At 41.6% G+C, this 22,614-nt stretch overlaps 1 protein-coding gene across 3 annotated transcripts in view; it reads left to right on the top strand.

Annotated features, from left to right (window-relative positions):
* Positions 1 to 19,963, top strand: part of ANKLE1 (ankyrin repeat and LEM domain containing 1) — a 79,112-nt gene extending 59,149 nt beyond the window's left edge. For 2 of the 3 annotated variants that reach the window (XM_075352503.1, XM_075352505.1), the window contains 2 exons: positions 11,765 to 11,894; positions 18,659 to 19,963. In XM_075352503.1, the coding sequence (XP_075208618.1) occupies positions 11,765 to 11,894; positions 18,659 to 18,831 (303 nt within the window). In that variant the 3' untranslated portion in view covers positions 18,832 to 19,963. Of the gene's footprint in view, positions 1 to 11,764; positions 11,895 to 18,097; positions 18,163 to 18,658 lie in introns of those variants that run through there. The other variant, XM_075352504.1, reaches the window with a different exon arrangement.
* The last annotated feature ends 2,651 nt before the right edge of the window (positions 19,964 to 22,614 follow it).

Raw genomic sequence — 22,614 nt, 5'->3', positions numbered from 1 at the left:
CCAGATGAGAAATAAGATTCTCTGGTCTGATGAGACGAAGATAGAACTTTTTGGTGATTAATTCTAAGTAAGTGGTTTGTGTGGAAAAAAACAGGCACTGTTAATCACCTGCCCAATACAATCCGAACAGTGAAACATGGTGGTGGCAGCATCATGCTATGGGGGTGTTTTTCAGCTGCAGGGACAGGACGACTGGTTGCAATTGAAGGAAAGATCAGTGCGGCCAAATAGAGAGAGATCCTGGAAGAAAACCTCTTCCAGAGTGCTCTGGACCTCAGACTTGGCCTTGGCTGAAGGTTGAGTTTCCAAAAAGACAATGACCCTAAGCACACAGCTAAAATAACAAAGGAGTGGTTTCAGAACAACTCTGTGACTATTCTTGACTGGCACAGCTAGAGCCCTGACCTAAACCCAATTGAGCATTTCTGGAGAGACCTGAAAATGGCTGTGTACCAATGTTCACCATCCAACCTGACAGAACTGGAGAGGATCTGCAAAGAAGAATGGCAGAGGATCCCCAAATCCAAGTGTGAAAAACTTGTTGCATCATTCCCAAGAAGACTGATGGCTGTACTAGCTCAAAAGGGGCTTCTACTCAATACTGAGCAAAGGGTCTGAATATTTAAGACCATGCAATGTGATATTTCAGTTTTTCTTGTTTTAATAAATTTGCAAAAATGTCTACATTTTTTTTTCTGTGAAGATGGGGTGCAAAGTGTACATTAATGAGAAAAAAAATGAAATTTTTTGAATTTACCAAATGGCTGCAATAAAACGGTGAAAAATTTAAAGGGGTTTGAATACTTTCCGTAACCACTGTATGATTGAATAAATGATTTAGTTTTGTTGATTTCAAACACCATGTGCGAAACTATTATTCTTCAATATCTAAAATAAAGGGAATTTTTTTCCTGGCTAGCAGAACTAAAATAATTTCTGTCTAGCGCAGATTTTTTATTTTTATATTTGTTTAAACTTCATAACTGGGCAAGTTGAGGGTATTTGTCAAAATCTAGCTGCAGCAAACGTTCAGGGTATATAGCGTTGGAATTTATCTATATTACCTAGCGTTTTATACGTGATAGCGTGATAATTAGCAACAACGACCCACACATGGTTGGACGGCTATAGAACACATCTCAAAGATATTAAAATATACCATTAAATGATCAATATATTGCCAAGTGTGGGCTAGGACCTACTTAGGGCAAATCGCTAATTAAGAGTCAAAGCAAAAGAAAGAAAAAAAACAAAACCCGATCAAACACCCAAATATATGAAATTACAAATTTTATTGTTAGAGATCAAAAAGACATAGAATTGGGTGGAGAAAAACAACAAACACAGATTAAAATTCCATGAACCCCAAGATAGATCCCGGACCCGTCCTATCAATTAGATAATAACTATATGGGCAATTAAATATGGGAAGTGTAATATTGACTGCTACCACAAGATGTCCCCATATACCAAAACAACAAACGTACACCAGCAACCTAAACCAATGCTGTAAGCGTCCTCATCATAGATTATGACAAAGATGTATCACTCACTGAAGACCAACATATCGGTCAGAATCAAACGTGCATGTAAAAATGTCAGGTGCTGGATATCCGAATTGGAGGCGGGTCCCACAGATCAACCAGACGGCCGTTTCGGTAATGGAGATTACATTCGTTAACTACGTTCGGGTGTCCGCCTGCAGAAAACGTATATGCCTGAAAATAATGTAAGACAGAGCACATGCCAACGGAGCCTGCTCCATTATAGTCAATGGCCCTGTCGGCGCATGCGTCTGAAACACGTCTTGCGGGGGGTGGTGGTTCGGACAGATGCCCTGACGGGACCACTGAACGTAGGGAAAAATGCAATGTGAAAGTAGCCTAACTTGTTTGACTTCTCTGTAATTGTATATATTCCTGTTTTGTGCAATTCCCTTTTAAAATGTGATCCATGATTGACCATACCATCCAGTGTATATCCTGTTGCATATATGCGACACTTGAGCAGCCGTTTGTGTAAAATGTGGGCATCTTGAACATTTAGAAGTCCAGATATTGGATCTATATGAGCATTGTGCAATACTGAGACCCATTGACAATATGGGAAGGTGTGTACTGCTCACTGGGATGGATGTAGCATGGAGTCGCAGGACAATGATGCAGCTTGCTGTGTGACAGAAGGCATGGTAGAGGAAACTGTGTCACGATGGCTAGTGGCAATCTGACACACCCCAATAAGTTTGCCAAGTTAGCAGATTACGGGCATGTCGATACAGTGGTAGCGCTGCTGCAGCAAACGTGTCCTCTGAAAGCCAGGGCAGTGTCTGCTCCAGTAAGGGGGGAATAGCTAACCAGGGCTAGCCAGACAGGTGCTGGTAGAAGGAGATTCAATTGGGGAAACAAAGCGGGCAAACTGTCACACAAATGAGGATCGTCAAACGCTGTTGTTTTTCTGATGCTCGAGTTTGACAAATCGTAGATTGTTGTTAGATAACTGGAAGAGGCTCAAGAGGAACCAGGAGTCATGGTGCACATTATCGGTAGGCGGAAGGTTCTTAAGAATGGATTCAGAGATGTAGGCAGTAAGCTTAAAGAAGAGATCTCAGGGCTAGTGTTCTCTTAAGGCCGGGGCCACACGGGGACTACTGCGATCCCCTTGCATGAGACTCGGCTCGTGCTGGCAGTACAGCAGAGCCGAGTCTCATGCTTGTGTCCTTGCAACTGAGGTCCGTTCGTGCGAGCAGACCTCAGCTGCGGGGGGCGGGCCGGCACTCAGGAGGGGAGGGAGGGATTTCTCTCCCTCTCGCCTGTGTAGCCGGCTATAGACATTCTCGCATTGCACTGGCAGTACACCGGTGTACCGCGAGTGCAGTGCGATTTTTCTCTCGCCCCATTCACTTGAATGGGTGCGAGAGAAAGAGTCTCGGATTACAATCGCAGCATGCTGCGATTGTTTTCTCGGTCCGATTAGGGCTGAGAAAATAATCGCTCATGTGTGCTGTCACACAGGCTAGAATTGGTCCGAGGGGAATGCGATGTTTTATCGCACTCCACTCGCACCGATTTTCTCGCCGTGTGGCTTAGGCCTAATACTATCTATACCATGTGCCACAACAGAGGGGCAGCAGCAGAATAGGGAGGTAAATGAGAGGCTCAGGAATTTGTGAGGGAATGATGCTTTTGGAATCTTTGAGAACTCGGTTGACTTCTCTGTTGGATAAAAATTCTACTGTACACATGTTACACCTCAATGGGGAGGGCATAGCTGATCTTGAGGACAGAATGGCTATAGGTTGGTGAAGTGTTTACATTAGGAAGTGGGGGTGGACAGTTATTATACAGGAAAGGAAGATTGTGTAGATAGTGACCTGGGCATAAATAACAGAAGTGAGGGCGGGATTCAATCTTGTGGTGATTTTCTCATTAGGTAAATCGGTGAGTTTTCATTTGTGTTGTTTAGTACAAGACATGTGGACTGGAAAATGACCCTCTAAAAATGTGTTCACTGTTTGAAAAGGTTTCTTCTATACAAAGGACTGGAACATTATTTAATTCCTTCCAAAGACAATACTAAGGACCAAGGGGCACTCACTGCGAATGGAAGAAGGTGTTTCCAGCAGCTAAATAGAAAAGGGTTCTTTACAGTTAGAGCAGTTAGATTGTAGAATGCCCTACCACGATAAGTAGTAACCTTATAACAGCTTTTAAAAAAAGGGCTGGATGATTTCCTCAGTACACACAACATTGTCTGTTATAACTGATTTGAGTTCAAAATATAGAATTGGTGGAGGAGGTTGATCTGGATGGACCTAGGTCTTTTTTTTTTCAACCTACATAATAACTAGTTGGGTAGTGGTCAGTTAATACACTGAGGAATAGAGATACAGAAAAATACATAACGTGCATGTATACTAATGTCAGAAGCCTCATCGACATGATGGAGGAATTTAGAATTAAGATTGTTGGAAGAAAAGTATAATCTAGTAGGAATAACTGAGACCGCTGGATGAGAACGATGATTGGGCATGTAAATTACATTCACATTTTTTAAGTGACTTTGGGGGTCCTATGTGACTGAAAATGCTTAAAAGTGATACCATTTTAAAACTGCACCCCTCCGTGTTAAAACCACATTCAAGAAGTTTATTAACCCTGTAAGTGCTTCACAGGAATTAAAGAAGTGTGGAAGGAAAAAATGAAAATATGAATTCTTCCGACAAGAATGTTCTTTTGGCCCCAAAGTTTTCATTTTTACAAGTGTAAAGGGATAATATGGACCCCAAAATTTAGTTTGAAATTTTTCCTAAGTGCAATGATGCCTCATTTTGTGGGGGAAAGCTGTTTTGGCACATGACAGGGCTCAGACTGGCATGAGCACTATTTGAATTTTGGAACTATTCCATTTTGGCTGGAATAGATAGCGGATGCCATGACACATTCAAAGATTCGCTGACATGCCATAACAGAAAATCCCACAAGTGAACCAGTTCTGGAAACTACACCTATTTGAGGAATTCATTTGTGGCTGTAGTGAGCATTTTTAACACTCAGGTGGTTCAGAGAATTTATAACATTGGGTTGAGTAAATAAAAAAAATTACCATTTTTATTTTTCTCCAATAAAATGTTGCTTTGGCCCCAGCTTTTTCATTTTCAAATGGGTAATAGGATAAAATGAGCGATACAATTTCTCTTTAGTTTGCCAATACCCCAAATGTGGTCAAAAACTACTTTTGAGGTAAAGTGTAATGCTCATAAGGGGAGAGGCGCCATACTGGAGTTCAGATTTTGCTGTAATGGTTTGCGGGTGCCATGTCACATTGGAAGAGCCCCTGAGGTGTTGAAACAGCAGAATCCCCCACAAGTGACCCTATTTTACAAACTGTATCCATCAATGAATTCCTCTAGGGGTGCAGAGAGCATATGAACACCACGGGCACTTCACAGAATTTTATACCATTGGGTAGTAAAGAAAACATAATTATATTTTCATTACTAATAGTGTGGTTTAGCCCCAGATTTTACATTTTCACATAGGTAAAAATGGCACCACAGATGCTTCACAGACGCTTACCTTTGGGTGGTGAAGAAAAAACTTTTTTTCACTAAAACATTTTAGCCTCAAGTTAATTTTTAAAAAGGCTGATAAGAGAAATTACACAGTAAACTGCATTTTTTTTGTACCCCCCCCCCCTCTGAGTACACCAGTACCCCATATGTGCTTAGAAACTACTTTTCAGGTACAGTGTAAAGATCCAATGGGGAGGGATGCCATGTTGGAGTGCAGATTTTGCTGTAATGGTTTGTGGGTGCGATGTCACATTGACAGAGTTCCTGAGGTGCCAGAACAACAGCAACCATCCATAACTGACCCCATGTTACAAACTGCACCTTTTCAAAGAATTGATCTAGAGATGTAGTGTGCAGATTGACAATACAGATGATTCACAGAATTTTATACTATTGAGCAATGAAGAAAAAGTAATTACATTTTTAACACACACTTTGTTTTAGCCCCAGATTTCACATTTTCACATAGGTAAAAATAGCACCAAAATTTGTTACACAATTTCTGCTGATTTTGGCACTACGTCATGTGTGGCTCTACAGTACTGTTTGGCCACATGGCAGGACTCTGCAGGGAAGGAGCCCTATTTGACTTTTGGAATTCAGATTATCCTAGAATAGTTTGCTGTCTCAATTTGCACAACCCCTAAGTACCGTAAGAGAAGTTTTCCACCTCAAGTATCCCCATTTTGGACGTCTCACCCCTCTGGGAATTCACACTTGTAGTGATGATTTTGAGCCAAAGGTGATTTCAGGAAATGAGTAGGGAATATCGCTGAATGAAAGTTGCAACTATGCCATTGTAGTGCCCGTACATTCCAAGCGACAAGCCCGGCGCTTTACCCAGCTCTTCCCGATTGCCCTGGTGTGGTGACAATCGCGGTAATATCTGTGGTTAGTGGTAGCCCACAGCTGCCACTAAGCCCTAGATTAGCAATGGCAGGTGTCTGAGCCCCCCCATTACTAATCTGTAAGTGAAAGTAACACAAACTTCAAAAAATCCTTTATTTGGAATAAAATACAAAAAAACCCCTCTTTCACCAGTTTAACCCCCAAAACACCCCTGCAGGTCCACTGTAATCTACACAAGGTCCCACGATGGTCCTGGCTTTGTTACATCCGAGCCTGGAGAAACCGAGCCTGTCATTCAGCTCACCGGAGGTCATACCCGTTTTCCCACGGTATGACCTCCTGTGACTTTAAGGTTAAACATGCACCCCGCCAGTCCTTTAACACTGACAGTGCCAACCAAGAGGAGGGGAGTGTGTGGCTGCCGCACACCCCTCGACCCACGGCCTCCACTGTCAGTGACAAAGGGTCGACGGGGTGTGGGGAATGGCCCCGCACTTTAAATGAGGGTGCTTCAGGTCACCAGAGGTCATACCGTGGCAACCCGGGTATGGCTTCCTGTGAACTGAATGACATCACTGCTGCCAGTCGGGTCTCTCTCTTGTCAGTCTTTCTCCGAGCCTGGAGAGGTCGGACATGTTTTCGGTCTCTCCAGGCTCGGATGTAGCAGAGCCAGCACCGTCGTGGGACGTCGTGTGGATTACGGCGGAACTTCAAGGGTCTTTCTGGGGTTATAGAGGGGGAAGAGGGTGCTGTTTTTTTATTTCAAATAAAGGATTTTTCTCTGTTTGTGTTTTTTCTTTTTACTTATAGGATTAGTGATAGGTAGGGGTCTTAGACCCTCCCCCCATCACTAATTCTGGGCTTAATGGCAGTTGTGCACTGTCATTAACCCCTATTACCCCGATTGCCCCCGCACCAGGGCAATCAGGAAGAGACTGGTAAAGCGCCAGAATTATCTCATCTAATGGATGCACATCCTGCTGCAAGCTGCTATTTTTAGGTGGGGGGGGGTGAGCCACAGTTTTTAATAGTTATTTAAATAATTTAATTAAAGAAAAAAAAGCCGCATGTGGTTCCTCTTATTTTCATACACAGCCAAGATAGGCACACGGCTGGGGGCTGCAGCCTGTAGCTGTAGGCTTTCTGTGTTGGGTTTCATAATATGGGGAGGGAGCCCTACACCAATTGTTTTATTTTTTTTTTATGCCACGATACTGACCCGCAGACAGCACTTGTGATTGGTTGCAGCCAGATGCTGTCACACAGGCTGGGGACGTGTCGGACTGTAACCAATCACAGATGCCAGGACGGCCGGTGGGCCGGGGAAAGCGGTGCATATCGATGAGCAATGATGAGCGACCCAGGAAGTGAATGAGCGGACATGAGAGCAGTGTACTGCCGGGCCGGAGCCCTTTGTAAGTATGAAGCACTTCCTTCATTCTTATGTTCTTTATTTTTCCTTTTTTTTTTTTTTTCTTCAAATATCCTGAGTGCCGGATTCGTTAAAACTGTGCGGATGCAGACTTTACAGTCTGGATCCGTCCATCACTATTGCTAAACTCTATTTTCACATAATTGGCTTCGTCCAGAAGTTTATAATTGACCATGGTTTTTTTAAATGTATTATTACACATTAATGATCACTTGGTCATCTTATTTAAAGATCCCTTTTCATTTCATCTCTTCTAGGCGATTGAAAATCTATTCCAACTGCTTTTTTATTCTATATCTTTTTTAATGGCGTTCACCATATGGGCGGAAATAATATAGTTTTATAGCATGGCTTGGTACAAATGCAGCAAAATCAATTTTTTTTTTTTTTTTTTATAGGGGTTTATTCAGAATTTTTTTGTTTTATTTTTACAATGCTTATTTGTACACGTGAACTGTTGATGGCAATAATAGTGCACCATACTGTATGTCAATGATTGTCAACCTATCAGACACCACCTGTAGCGGGATCCGATGGCCTGGAAGGTATTGCGTACGCACGAAGTCCATTGTTAGGGGTACTTTGCACGCTGCTACATCGCTAGTCGATGATAGCGATGCCGAGCGCGATAGCACCCGCCCCCGTCGCACATGCGTTATCTTGTGTTAGCTGCCGTAGCGAACATTATCGCTACGGCAGCTTCACACGCACTTACCTGCCCTGCGACGTCGCTCTGGCCGGCGACCCGCCTTCTTCCCAAGGGGGCGGGTCGTGCGGTGTCACAGCGACGTCACACTGCAGGCGGCCAATAGAAGTGGAGGGGTGGAGATGAGCGGGACGTAAACATCCCGCCCACCTCCTTCCTTCCGCATAGCCGGTGGAGGCAGGTAAGGAGAAGTTCCTCGCTCCTGCGGCTTCATACACAGCGATGTGTGCTGCCGCAGGAACGAGGAACAACATCGTACCTGTTGCTGCAGCAAAATTATGAAAATGACCGACACTACACAGATCACTGATTTACGACGTTTTTGCAATCGTTTATCGGTGCATCTAGGCTTTACATGTTGCGACGTCATTACTGGCGCCGGATGTGCGTCACTTTCGATTTGACCCCGACGACATCGCAGTAGCGATGTCACAATGTGCAAAGTACCCCTTAGTCCTTCTGTTGTGAGAGTACGCATGAGCACCATGCAGTTGTACTGGGGAAGGGGGTGCTGAGTGGATGAAGGAGGCAGTAATCTTCCTTTGTCAACCTCCTCACATTCTACTCTTACTATATACAGTGAAATATGAAGGGTTTAAAGTGCTCGGATCAGAACTAGCTAGTAGAATACAGCTGAGCTGCTGATGACACTCTGGACATAGTTACTGCCAATTGCAGGAAGGGGTTAATTTACATCAAACAATTCCATGGGTTGCAATAGATTGAGTCTTATGTGTTAAGGCCCAGTCACACACAACGACTTACCAGCGATCCCGAAAACGATGCGACCTGATGGGGATCGCTGGTAAGTCGCTTCGCTGGGAGGGCGCTGGCGAGATGTCACACAGTCAAACCTTACCAACGATACAGGTCGCAGTAGTGCCCTATATAATGATCTCGGCAGTCACTGTGACCCTGTCACACAGTGTCAAACACAGCGATGTGTCCTGCCCAGCAGGACATCGCCTTTGTAGAAAATGGCCTGGACCATTCTGCAACGACTAGCGATCTCACAGTAGGGGCCTGATCGCTGGTAGATGTCACACATAACGAAATCGCTAACGGGATCGCTACTGCAGAAACTACTACTACAGAAACCCTGACTCAGCAGCGATCTCGCTAGCGATCTCGTTATGTGTGACGGTACCTTTAGACCCTTTTTCTGACTTGCTTGACAAGGGGCTGTGTTCTTGTGTACAATGAGCATGGCTTAAATTGCAACACTGTGTGTCAAAATTATACAAAGATTTGATGCAAAGTAAACCAGGTTAAAAATGTAAACCTAGACTAGAAAGTCTAAACATGCACTAAATTTCTCAAACAGCTGTAGCCACTAAGATAAATTCAGTGCCATGTAAAGGGAACCCGTTACTCCGATTCCTGCTGCCCAAACCATGGGTAGCATGAATCAGAGCCTGGCTGTACGATTGCAACCAGTTGTGTTAATCTCTCAAACGTTCAGTGTCTTAGAGAATACATAAATTGAAGCCCCAACCGGATATGATCAGCTGTCTTCACCTCTTCCTGCATGAGGTGATTGACAGGTCTCTCTCGATGTGCACACAATGAGAGAGACCTGTCAGTCTATTAGAGTGTTGTAGGGAAAAGTCGGCCGGGGGAATCGCTGGACTTTTGTCTTGTCCTTTTTGGTCCCCAACCAGCTCCTCAAATTGTGTTCTCGGAAAGTAGGAGTCTTTCAGAGAAATGCATATCTGGCCGAAATCGTGCAACCAGGCTCTGATACAGTGCCTTGTGAAAGTATTTGGCCCCCTTGAATTTTTCAACCTTTTTCCACATTTCAGGCTTCAAACATAAAGATAAAAATTTTAATGTTATGGTGAAGAATCAACAACAAGTGGGACACAATTGTGAAGTTGAACGAAATGTATTGCTTATTTTAAACTTTTTAAAAAAATAAATAACTGAAAAGTGGGGCGTACTATATTATTCAGCACCTTTACTTTCAGTGCATCAAACTCACTCCAGAAGTTCATTGAGGATTTCTGAATGATCCAATGTTGTCCTAAATGACTGATGATAAATATAATCCACCTGTGTGTAATCAAGTCTCCGTATAAATGCACCTGCTCTGTGATAGTCTCAGTGTTCTGTTTAAAGCACAGAGAGCATCATGAAGACCAAAGAACACAACAGGCAGGTCCGTGATACTGTTGTGGAGAAGTTTAAAGTCTGATTTGGTTACAAAAAGATTTCCACAACTTTAAACATCCAAAGGAGCACTGTGCAAGCAATCATATTGAAATGGAAGGCGTATCATACCACTGCAAATCTACCAAGACCCGGCCGTCCATCCAAACTTTGATCTCAAACAAGGAGAAGACTGATCAGAGATGCAGCCAAGAGGCCCATGATCACTTTGGATGAACTGCAGAGATCTACAGCTGAGGTGGGAGTGTCTGTCCATAGGACAACAATCAGTCGTACACTGCACAAATCTGGCCTTTATGAAAGAGTGGCAAGGAGAAAGCCATTTCTCAAAGATATCCATAAAAAGTGTCGTTTAAAGTTTGCCACAAGCCACCTGGGAGACACACCAAACATGTGGAAGAAGGTACTCTGGTCAGATGAAACCAAAATCGAACTACTTGGGCATAATGCCAAACGATACGTTTAGCGTAAAAGCAACACGGCTCATTACCCTGAACACACCATCCCCACTGTCAAACGTGGCGGCAGCATCATGGTTTTAGTCTGCCTTTCTTGAGCATTGACAGGGAAGATGGTTAAAATTGATGGGAAGATGGATGGAGCCAAATACAGGACCATTCTTGAAGAAAACCTGTTGGGAGTCTTCAAAAGACCTGAGACTGGGACGGAGATTTGTCTTCCAACAAAACAATGATCCCAAACATAAAGCAAAGTCTACAATGGAATGGTTCACAAATAAACGTATCCAGGTGTTAGACTTGCCAAGTCAAAGTCCAGACCTGAATCCAATCGAGAATCTGTGGAAAGAGCTGAAAACTGCTGTTCACAAATGCTCTCCATCCAACCTCACTCAGCTCCAGTTATTTGCAAAGGAAAAATGGGCAAGAATTTCAGTCTCCCGATGTGCAAAACTGATAGACACATACCCCAAGCGACTTGCATCTGTAATCGCAGCAAAAGGTGGCTCTACAAAGTATTAACTTAAAGGGGACTAATAATATTGCACGCCCCAATTTTCAGTTTATTTTTTACAAAAGTTTAAAATAAGCAATAAATTTCATTTAACCTCACAATTGTGTCCCACTTCTTGTTCATTCTTCACCATAACATTAACATTTTTATCTTTGTTTGAAGCCTGAAATGAGGGGAAAGGTTGAAAAATTCAAAGGGGCCAAATACTTTCGCAAGCCACTGTATATCGGGCCCATGGTTTGGGCAGCATCAATTAGCTGACAGGTTTCCTTTTAACACTGTTTACCATTTGTGCTGTGGCTAAAGATTATTTTTAGTAACTGTACCCTTTTATAATTTTTTTTGTGTTTTAAAATAGTTATGTAGTGTTTACTGCTATTTTATATTATTTTGTGGTGAATTTCAGCATACGTTTTTGTTTGTGGCAGCACTTACCTCAACATATTCACTTGTGTGTTTGTAAAACTGGGCTAGCACATACCAGATTAAATGATTTTAATACTGGAAACTACCAATAGAGCAAAAATTAGTTTATACCGTAATTTTTTCATTTTTTTTTTTCCAGCCTTGTTCGAAAGTACAACATATTATGGATATCTGGAAAAGCGGTCAAGGTGTGCTGTCTCTGCACTGTTTCCAAAACACCATCCCAGTTGAGGCGTACACGAGAGAAGCTTGCATGGTGGATGCCATTGGTAACTATCATTTATCTATACAAGCAGTCTCCCAAGCTATTAAAGCCTTCTTATATAAAGTACTGTGCAAAGGTTTTAGACAGTTGTGGGGGTTAAAAATGCTTTAATGTAAGCTAAAAAAAGAAAATAGACATGTTAATAGATTTTCGCAAACAAATTAAATGCAAAGTGAAGGAACAAATTACAAATCTAAATCAAATCAATATTTGGTATGACCGCACTTTACCATCAAAGCATCAAGTCTTCTACCTATACTCGCACACTGTTTTTGAAAGAACTCTGCAGTGAGGTTTTTCTAAACATCTTGGAAAACTGACCACAGATCTTCTGTAGACGTAGGCAAATCCTTCTGACTCTTCATGTAATTGCAGACAGACTTGATTATGTTGGCTCTAATGTGGCCATATCATCATAGCTTCCAGGACTCCTTGTTTTTCTTCATGCTGAAGATAGTTGTTAATAATATTGACTGTATGGTTTGGGGCCGCTGTCCTTTAGCAGATTACATTTCGAGCCCTCCAGGTGCCATCCTCATGGTATTGCATGATGTTTAATTATTTGCCTCTATCTCTCAGCTTTGAGGACACTATTAATTGCATAACCACCCCTCAATTTTCCATTTTTTTCCTGCCTTTCTGCCAAGAGTGATAACTTTTTTTTTTCTTTTTAATCTTTCCGTCATTATAGCCATGAAAGGTTTTTTGTTTGTTTTTTTTTAACCTTTTTATTAGATTTTAATAACAAAAACATATAATCAATAATCATATACATTATGATTATGTTAAACTACAAAATTACGGATAATAAATCTCCTCGAATCCCAACCACCCTCCTGACCTCCCCCCACCCCACCTCTGCGTGTCCTCTCTCCAAACCTAGATCTTTATGATATTGGGTTGTGCCCTCCAATGACCTCCCGCAGGTACCATGAGGTATTTTCAAATTGTGATCTAAGACTATTTTTAGTGTCTATGGGGAGTGTCTGGATGTATGGACTCCATGTTTCAAAAAATTTCCTGGTCAATTTTCCCTTGTTTGTCAGTGTTTCCAATCTCTCCATTTTAAACAGAAATTTGATTTTTGTGTCAACCAATGCCATAGTTTGGGTATTCGAGTTTATCCATTGGTGTAAAATGCTTTTCCTAGTGGCCGCTGCCCAAATAGAAAGTGCCGCCTTTGTTCTCCTGGGGATACTTTGCTGTGTCTCCACTAGGATATTAAAGATGGCCCATTGAGGGGTTAACTGTAATTTAATCTTGTATGTGCTTTGAATTCTCAGATGTACTTGTTTCTACAGTTCCAAAATTTGCGTGCATTCCCAAAACTGATGGTATAGTGTAGCTTTTTCCAGACCACACTTAGCGCAAGCGTATATTGTAGATGACATTCTGGACCGAACCAGAGGTGATATGTATGCCCTATGAAAGACCCGCAAAGCCATGTCTGTTGAGTGTGGTACACACCATGTCACCAAACAGCACAGTGAGTATATGTAGCCCTATATACAGGTCCTCTGACTGATTACAAGATTGTAGACACCAGTAATGCTAATTAGTGGATACACCTTGATTAAACCCTTTTGTCACATTATTTTCAAAGCTACCATCATTTCTGTCCAGGCTCATTTCATATTTCAGGTTTGGTTTGTTTGTTTTTGTTTTTTTTTTATTCTGTAGAAGCATTGTTGAAAAGCAATGTCTGACTTTTATCTCTTAATTTTCATAGATTTTTTTTTATTTATTATTACTTTTGTCAAATTCGTTATTTCTGACCATTGTGGGTTTTCCTTTCATTAAATGAGTTGTACCAACAATTTTGACCAAGTGTGTACCGTATTTTTGGGACTATAAGACGCACCGGACCATAAGACGCACCCTTGTTTTAGAGGAGGAAAATAAAATTTTAAGCAAAAAATGTGGTCATGACACACTTAAGGGGCGAGGATCTGCTACTGACACTGTTATGGGGGGTAAGGTCACAAAATTCTCTACTAAGGTACCCCATCCTGGTAATGATCCTACTGCCTTGTATATCATCCCCATCCTTGTATATATGTACCCCATCCTGGTATATATTCCCATCCTGCTAATATACCCCCATCATGGTATAGCCCCCATCCTGCTACATAGCACCATCCTGGTATATGCCCTTATCCTGCTATATACCCCCATCCATCCTGTTATATACCCCCATCCATCCTGTTATATACCCCCATCCATCCTGCTATATACCCCCATCCATCCTGCTATATACCCCCATCCATCGTGGTATAGGGCTGCATCCTGCTATATACCCCAATCCTGCTATATGGCCTATATCCTGTGGCACACACAAAAAATAAGCATTTATACTCGCCTTTCCTCGCTCCCTGCAGCATCGCTCCTCCTCCTGTCAGTGCTGGCAGCAGCGCCACTGATCTGTGTGGAACCGTCACCGTTGTCTGCAGCATCGCGATCTTCTCCTGTCTGCCTGTCAGCTGATCTGTGCAGAGACTAGCGGTGCGCACAGCGATGATGATGCGCGGGGGCAGTGAATACAGCCGCACATAACTCCAGGATATAGTTGCCAGGGGTGATCACGCGGGCCGCATGTTTATTATGCGCGCACACCCCCGCCCATCATCCCACCCACCTGTCAGCGCCGGCTTCAGCGCTGAGGAATGATGGGCGGGAGGATGGGTGTGCATATGAAATAAGCAGGCCCACGTGGTCACGGCAGGCTGCTACAGCCTGCTCATGCCACCGATGACCCGCTCCACCGCAGCACCCTCATTCCCCGCAGCCACATTCAGACTATAAGACACACCCCCCACTTTCCCCCAACATTTGGGGGAAAAAGTGCGTTTTATAGTCGAAAAATATGCTAGTTAGTGGGGGGAAAAAAATTCAGAAGCTTGTTAAAAAAAAAAAGTGCTTTTGTCGCCATTTTAAGATCCGTAGCGGGATCTAGGTGCTCAGTAACTGCTTATTTTTTGCATCTTGAGCTGCGGTTTTTAATTATACCATATATGGGTATTTTGCCTTTATTATTGATTTTACTAGTTTCTTTAGGGGACTTTAAGCCTGCACTATATAAAGAGAAGGGCTGCACACCAGACCCAGGCTATATATGTATATTGTGGACTGGCGATAGGTGTGAGTGGGGCTGGGTTCACAAACAACAGACTACAATTAAGAAATAACGTCTGGAACACCATGCTAAGTCTGAACTGAGTTAGAACTGGTTATTTCCCTTGCACTGTCAATGATGTGCAGCCCTTCTCTTTATATTCTCTTTAAATAGTGAAGTTTTTTTTAGGGTTTTTGCACCCAGTTCAGACTTAGGATATAACGTCTGGAACACCATTCTAATTGGTTTGTAGTCTTTCGTTTGTAAACCCGACCCCACCCATACCTATCGCCAGTCCACATTATACATATATATCCTGGGTCTCCGTTTCCCATACACGGTAAGTTTTTTAGCTGCAAGAGAAGGACACACATTAGCTAGGGACCCCAACGTAGAGAATACCGTGACAAGGTGTTGGGGCTGTTGATCAATTCAATAGCTAAATTTCTCCTTATTCCTAAAGTTCATGGCAGTTATGCAGAATCCATTTTCATACCTTCATTTCTACATATAGTTATTGTATTGTTCATGTCAGTATTCATACAACAGTTCCTGCTCTACATTTATTCCCCTTACACTGTCACTGGTGTGCAGCCCTTCTCTTTATATAGTGAAGGGTTTTTTAGGGTTTTTGCACCCAGTTCAGACTTAGAATGGTGTTCCAGACGTTATTTCTTATTTGATTTATGCCTGCACTGTCTGTTGCTGCTGTACAGAGCGATGCTTCAGCATCCCTTTGATGAGCAGAGAAGGTGATTTCCTGTGAATGTTGGCATTAATAGGAAGTGAGTCATCACAGCTACAGGGGACCTTATCTGATCCCAGGCTGCCATGACAACACATCAGCACCCCGTTAACTTTTTAACAGGCACGGGTGGATCTCCTGTTAAATTCACAGGTGCGAGGAAAAGGCAGACACTGCCTGGGATGTATAGGTATGTCCAACGTCGTAAATGGATTAATCTTGATCAAATCCTCAAATCTATTTGTTGAAGGCCGCCGTAAACGTTTAGGGAACCTACTCCCTGCTCACTGTTGCCTCAAGACATTCATTATCGTACCCCCTCCAGCCTTTGACAAACAAACTGCCTTCTGTTACAGCAAAATATTTGATAATTTAACTCCAGAGCACTTGCTGTCATTTCCCTGCACCGCGATTATTATATTTTCTTGCATAGTTAAGTCACTTGGTCTTTTCTCATCAAATGTAAGTCATTTTGGCCACAATTTTTCCATGGACAAATTTCTAAAACGAGCAGATTGGTGAAGCTGGGTTCCTCTGGTTACTGCCAATTCTGAGCTGATGGAACAGCTGGACATCTTTAGATATCGAAGGGATGTAAACATGACGAGTCTTTAATCTGCTGCACGGTTTCCTTGTCTAAGAATTTAGGGTATGATCTTCAACGTTGCCCATTTTTTTGGTGTCCTGAGTGCTGAGAGATATACCCAGATATTTATCCATTGTGTACCTAGAAGAACTGATGCTTTGATGTTGTTTTGCAGGCAGAGGGTGATCACACCAAATATTGATTTTGATTTAGATTTCTCTTATTCTTTCATTTTGTTAATTGATAAACTATTAAAACATCAGTTTTTGTTTTTTTTAACGCATTTTTTTTTTTAATTTGAATATTATTTTTTTTTTGCCCACCTGCCTAAAACTTTTAGACAGCACTGCATATATCTATTCATATTTATTGTATTGTGCAAACGTTTTAGGAAGGTGTGGAAAAAAAGAAAAGGTGCAAAGTAAGTTGGCTTTCAAAAATTGAATTGTTAAAAGGAATCTTTCACCACGTTTTTGCTATGTAATCTGAAAACACCATGATATAAGGGCAAAGACCCTGATTCTAGCAATGTACGAGGCTGCTTCTTATTTGATAAAATGCTCTGAATGTTGAGCTCTAATATGTTTTGATTTTAGTTTTATCTACATTTAGGACTTGTGTGAAAATTTGATGTAGTTTTTCATCAACAATATGCAGAAGCATGTACAATTTTCAAGTGAAGGGGGTCACAAACTTTCAAACACAACTGTGTATGTCTGTATATGTATACATACACGGACACACTCCTCAGCATTGAAATTGCAACACAAGGAAGGAAAAGTGGTTGAATTATGAAAATAACAGGATTGATAGTCATTTAATGATGTCAAATGATGAAAAACAATGGATAAAATGTTCAAAACTCACCCTTCACTAATCCTTCCACATATAAATATTATCCATAGGTTACCTGCATATAGCAATACATTTGTAAGTTTCAGCTGCTGCATCCAAAGGAGATATTCAGCCTTCTGACATTGAAGGTATCATGCAAATGTTACATCCGTTACGGTTACGCTACACTTCGCCTGTTGCAATTTCAATGTTGAGTAGTGTATATAAACATATATGAGCTACCTCATCAATGAGAGTCGCAATATCCTTCAAGAATTGATGGCCTATAAAGACAAATGAAAAGATTTGTGCGGGATTAGAATACATTTGAACAACAAGCAAGCATGAGGCCTTAGATGGTAATGCAGGTACAGCCACCCCTTCCCAGAGACTTTTAATATTATGAGACCTTTGACTGAACCGGCGATCAATACGGATTACCAAAGACATAGCTGCTTCAAAAGAAGGAGTCTCATACATGACCAACGCCTCCTTTACCCTCTCGGATAGAAGAAGCTGATCTTTGAGAGCAGGAATGTCATTTTTATATATAAAAATTTTTTATTTATATATATATAATTATAGCTTAGAAGCAGGCTGCAGGTCATAAGGGCAGATTTTTTTCAGTTTTGTCCAATTCTTACGTGGTGTACACTTACTAGTGTAACGATTCGGAAGATTTAGAATAGTGGTTCACGGTCTTTCATACATCTGTTATCTCTTTGTCTACTCTAATCTTATTAGTTGACTTGCTTCCAGAAATGTTTATATTTAGATACGTGGTTAAAACACACAGAAAAGAAGAAAATATCTAAATCACATAATAAATTACACAATCGTCAAAGCAAAAATTGTGTCAGCATTTTGGAGCATCTGGCTGGATAAATCTACCTAGTTTTGTGTGATTTTTAATTTTTTTTTTTCATGCAGAAAAATGGTGGTGAGACCAACTTTTTACCTCCAAGACTGTCAACTTTGAATCATTATGGTGAGACTGCAAGTGCACCGAGAGAGGGCAAATTTGCAATCAGTGCATTGTTCCTAACCTGGATCCACACTCACGGACATATGGAAAAGAAACCCATGCGGATGGGGAACTAGTTGGGGATTAGTTCAGAGAATTGGCGCTCTTGCTGGGAATCGGCACACTCTTGGTGCACTTGTAGAGACTCATTAATATAAATAATCTAGTTGACATCACAAATGTAATATATATTGTCTGCCAGAAAGGGATTTTTGGAATTTGTGTTTAACTGTTCACCTCAGCAATGAAAGTAGTTTAGTGACCGTAAAGCTCATGACAATTTTCCTTTTTTAGACTCTTCAGGAAGATTTATTTGCTTTTTATTTATTTTTTTTTAACCATCTAGATGTTAAATAAGTGGAAAAAAAACCTGCAAACATCTGTTTACATTTCGTTAGGTGGCTAATTATGCTTGACTGAACAAAATCGTTCTGATTCTTTTATTTTTTTTTTATTTTTTCCTAAAGGACTAAAATTTTTAACGAATCAAAAAAAGGGCGTATACTATGGCCAATCCCAAAGCTGGATACCAACTCGACGTCGGCGCCTTGGAGTGCACATGCTTTATAAAACAATGCAGATTTTTCTGGCTGAAGGAGAACGCCAGCTCCGTCCACCTGACATACGCACAGGATATTAAAGGGAGGCATGCTAAATACAAGCAAAACAGAATCCATAGTTTTATACTGTGGACATGATTACCAAACAGCATCTTCATTCTGTCTTTTGTTTGGTTCATGCTTTCAAATGTATTGTCATCTGAACTATATCATGTATAGAATATATAGGTGGTGGTTGGATTTTTTTATTCCATAAATTATGCAATTGAGGGTGTAAGAGTATGCCTCTACGTAGAGCTGCAATGCACCAGAAGAGCTTAGAGACTTTGCAAATTTATTTTAACTTATCATGTATAGTGCATGTATTGCAAAATTTCAATCCAAGAGCTGAATTTATAATTCTTCAATCATTGACAGACCTAGATTAAGTGAAAGTAAGCATTTGCACTGAACAAAGACTCAATATCGTTGGCATTTGCTGAGTAACATTGTGTGCCATATGATACAAGACTAGAGATGAGCAAACCTGAACTTTGGTGTTTGTACTGAACTCAGACTTTACAAAAAAAAGTTCGGTGATTTACGTATACAAACCACTCCTGCAAGCATCGCTGTGTGCTGGTATGCTCGGTACTCAGCCCAGTGCAAGCCGCTTCCAGTGTTTTGAAGGGCGTGCACTGGGGGTAACAGCGTGATCGGATGTAGTGTGCACCAAGAAGAAGAAAAAAAAAAAAACACCCACCCTCCCCTTGAAGAATTCTAGCTGGCTACATGTGGTCGGAGACCCGAACTCCCCAATTAAAGGGAACCTTTCATCAGTTTTGGGGCCTATAAGCTGCGGCCACCACCAGTGGGCTCTTATATACAGCATTCTAACATGCTTTATATATAAGAGCCCAGACCGCTGTGTACAACATAAAAAATTACTTTATAATACGTACCTAATGGTCGCTGCGGTGGAGTTGGGCCATAAGGGCGTCTTTGTTCTCCGGTGCCAGCACCTTCTCTTTCGGCCAACTTCGTTCTCCTTCTGAAGCCTGTGTGCATGATGCGTCTACGTCATACACACTCGCTGATCCCGCACATGTGCACTACAATAGTTTGATCTGCCCTGCTCAGGACAGATCAAAGTGCACCTTCGCAGGAACTCAATGCTGGCGAGTGTGGATAACGTAGGACGCGTCATGCACCCCGGCTTCAGAAGAAGGACGACAAAGATGGCTGAAAGAGGAGGCGATGGTACCGGAGAACAGAGACAGCCATTTGACCCAACTACACCGCAGCGACCGTTTTAGTTAAGGATTATAAAGTGTTTTTTATGTTCTACACAGCGGCCTGGGCTCTTATAGACAGCATGTTAGAATGCTGTCTATAAGAGCCCACTCGTGGTGGCTGCAGCTTATAGGTCCCAAAATTGGTGACCGGGTTCCCTTTAATGACTTCCATTGGGGTTCAGGTAAAGTACGGGTCCCAAATCGAACTTTATCTAAAACCTGGCTGAACTTCTACGGATTTGCTCATCTCTAGACAAGACCATATGATTTGCTACCCTTCTGTCTTTCTTTCAGAATATCACTCCATTTTTTTTTATTTATTTTTTTTTTATGTTTCAGAACAAGTTCTATTGATTGTGTTGTATATACAGATCTATTTTTATTGTGTGATATTGGCAAGCTGGTCTTGCACTGATTTGTTTTGTATAATTATGGAATATGATGCTAGAAATATTGAAAAATGAATGCCAAATGGTAATTAAGGAAAATTGTGTTCTGCTTTTAAAGTAATAAATGGATAAATTAAAGGGAATCTGTCAGCCGGTTTTTGCTATGTAATCTGAAAACAGCAGGAGTTAGAGGCTGACACATGGAGTTCAGGGATGTATTATTTATTGCCCTGCTGTGCTGTTGTTTACTTATGGTGAAGGTTTTATCACCTTGGATTATCATTGTATAGACTACACAAATCTGACCATGCCCCCTCCCTCTGATTAGCAGCTCACAGTCTATAGATTTTGTACATACAGTGCCTGATATAGGGGGGATTAACTTTCAGAGCTATGCTGCATTCTAAAAATTATCACAACTGCTGCACCCAGTAACCATAAGTGATACATAGTTGGATTCAGGGTTTCTTTGCCTACATTGTGTTGCTTTCAGTTGAGGTAGTAAAATCCTGCTGACAGACTCCCTTTAAGAACAATAAACAGCAATTTTCTGGTTTCTTGATTTTATTTATTTTTTGTAAATTTAGCTTTTACAAGATATCAAAGCAAAAAAAAAGTTGACATTCTGAACCATAAACTTTGACTGCTAAATTGTTTTTAGAATTGTTCCTTATTGATATAAACTTATGATCAAATATTATATAAAACTTACAGTAACTGAGGACATATGACATGTATACCTGTCACTAGCTCCTACTGTGACCATACGATCAGGAGCCGGATAAGAACCACAATACAGTAATTTTAACAATGCCCGTTTAGTCTTCGGTATGCCATAGGCAATGCTATTAGTCTCAAACATAATGGAAATGAAAGGGAAGCTCCCCCCCTTCAATATTTAATATTGAGAATATTTATAATGTAAACTGAGCCCATTATTAATATATAAAACCTGCACAGGGTCCAAAGAAGCACTCCAGGAGCGAGGATATAAGCCGTTTAAGTCTAAGGTCAGTGAACCTATCAAGAAAACCAATGAATAACGCAACTTAAAAGAGGACCCTAGGATCCTTTACTACTCCTAAAGGCTTGGGGAAACCTCCAGGATCATTTGGACACCACGTTTATTCCTTTAGGTGCCAGGAAAGAGGAAGTATTGGTAAAAATCTTTTGGCAGAAACAGCAAAGCCAGGAAATGCCCAGCAGACATATTTGCATGGGACTTTTATTGAAACAAATGGACTCTTTACATCAAAAAAGTTGATATGTAATTACCTACCTCTTTGGATAGCAGCCAAGTCTGATAGTTGATTTAATATTTCCAACATCATATTCCTTTACAAGCTCCAGTAAAGTATAAAGGCAGTCTGTTGCGTTGTAATTAGGGATGAGTGGACCCATGGATGTTTGGATGCGACCGAACTGTAGTCAAAAGTTTAGTTCAGTACCTTAACTTGACCCTGAACCCCATGGAAGTCAACGGGAAACCAAACGTTTGTGCTGTAAAATTTTTGTAGTAAGGGCAAGGGGACTGCAAAATGGGGGTAAGAGCATAATTGCCATGCAAACAATTGTGGACATAGAAATTGCTTAAAATAAAAAAATAAAATTAAAAATAATAATCTTGAACCAGGAGGCAGAGATCTAAGGGGAGGTGAAGGAGGAGGTAACAAACATTTTTATTAACCCCTTCTGAACCGCGATATGTAACGTAATGTCCTATTTTAACGTGAGTTAACGACCAAGGGACGTACCATTACATCCTAACAAATGCGGTGGCACAGTGGGCTGTGCACCTGTGATTGCAGCCGGTGACTGCTTACCCAACAGTTGAGCCTCTGCCCCCCCAGCCAAGGATGGTACGTGCGCTGTCCCTGGCTGCTTCACACCCTATTTCCCTTGATCAACACCGATCGCGACACTTAGGGAATTGGGAGAGGGATTGCACTCCCTCTCCCCTCTGATCAGAACCCTTGCGATGTAATCTTGAGGGCCCGATCGTTATCATGGTGATTTCCGGGTCACTTGACTACTTCGAGCCTACAGGACAGCCTGCATGATTATACCTCCTGCGTGATCTCATACACACTCTCAGTGCAGCGCTGACAGCTGCAATGTCCTGCAGTGATCGAGCACTGCAGAACATTGCAGCTGCGATCAGAGTACTGTGGGATGCTGTACCATAAAGGGACTAAGCAAA

Source organism: Anomaloglossus baeobatrachus, chromosome 1 (assembly GCF_048569485.1).
Source record: "Anomaloglossus baeobatrachus isolate aAnoBae1 chromosome 1, aAnoBae1.hap1, whole genome shotgun sequence".
Taxonomy (NCBI): domain Eukaryota; kingdom Metazoa; phylum Chordata; class Amphibia; order Anura; family Aromobatidae; genus Anomaloglossus; species Anomaloglossus baeobatrachus.
The sequence above is the reverse complement of the archived record's forward strand: the minus strand, read 5'-3'. Positions and strand labels throughout refer to the sequence as shown.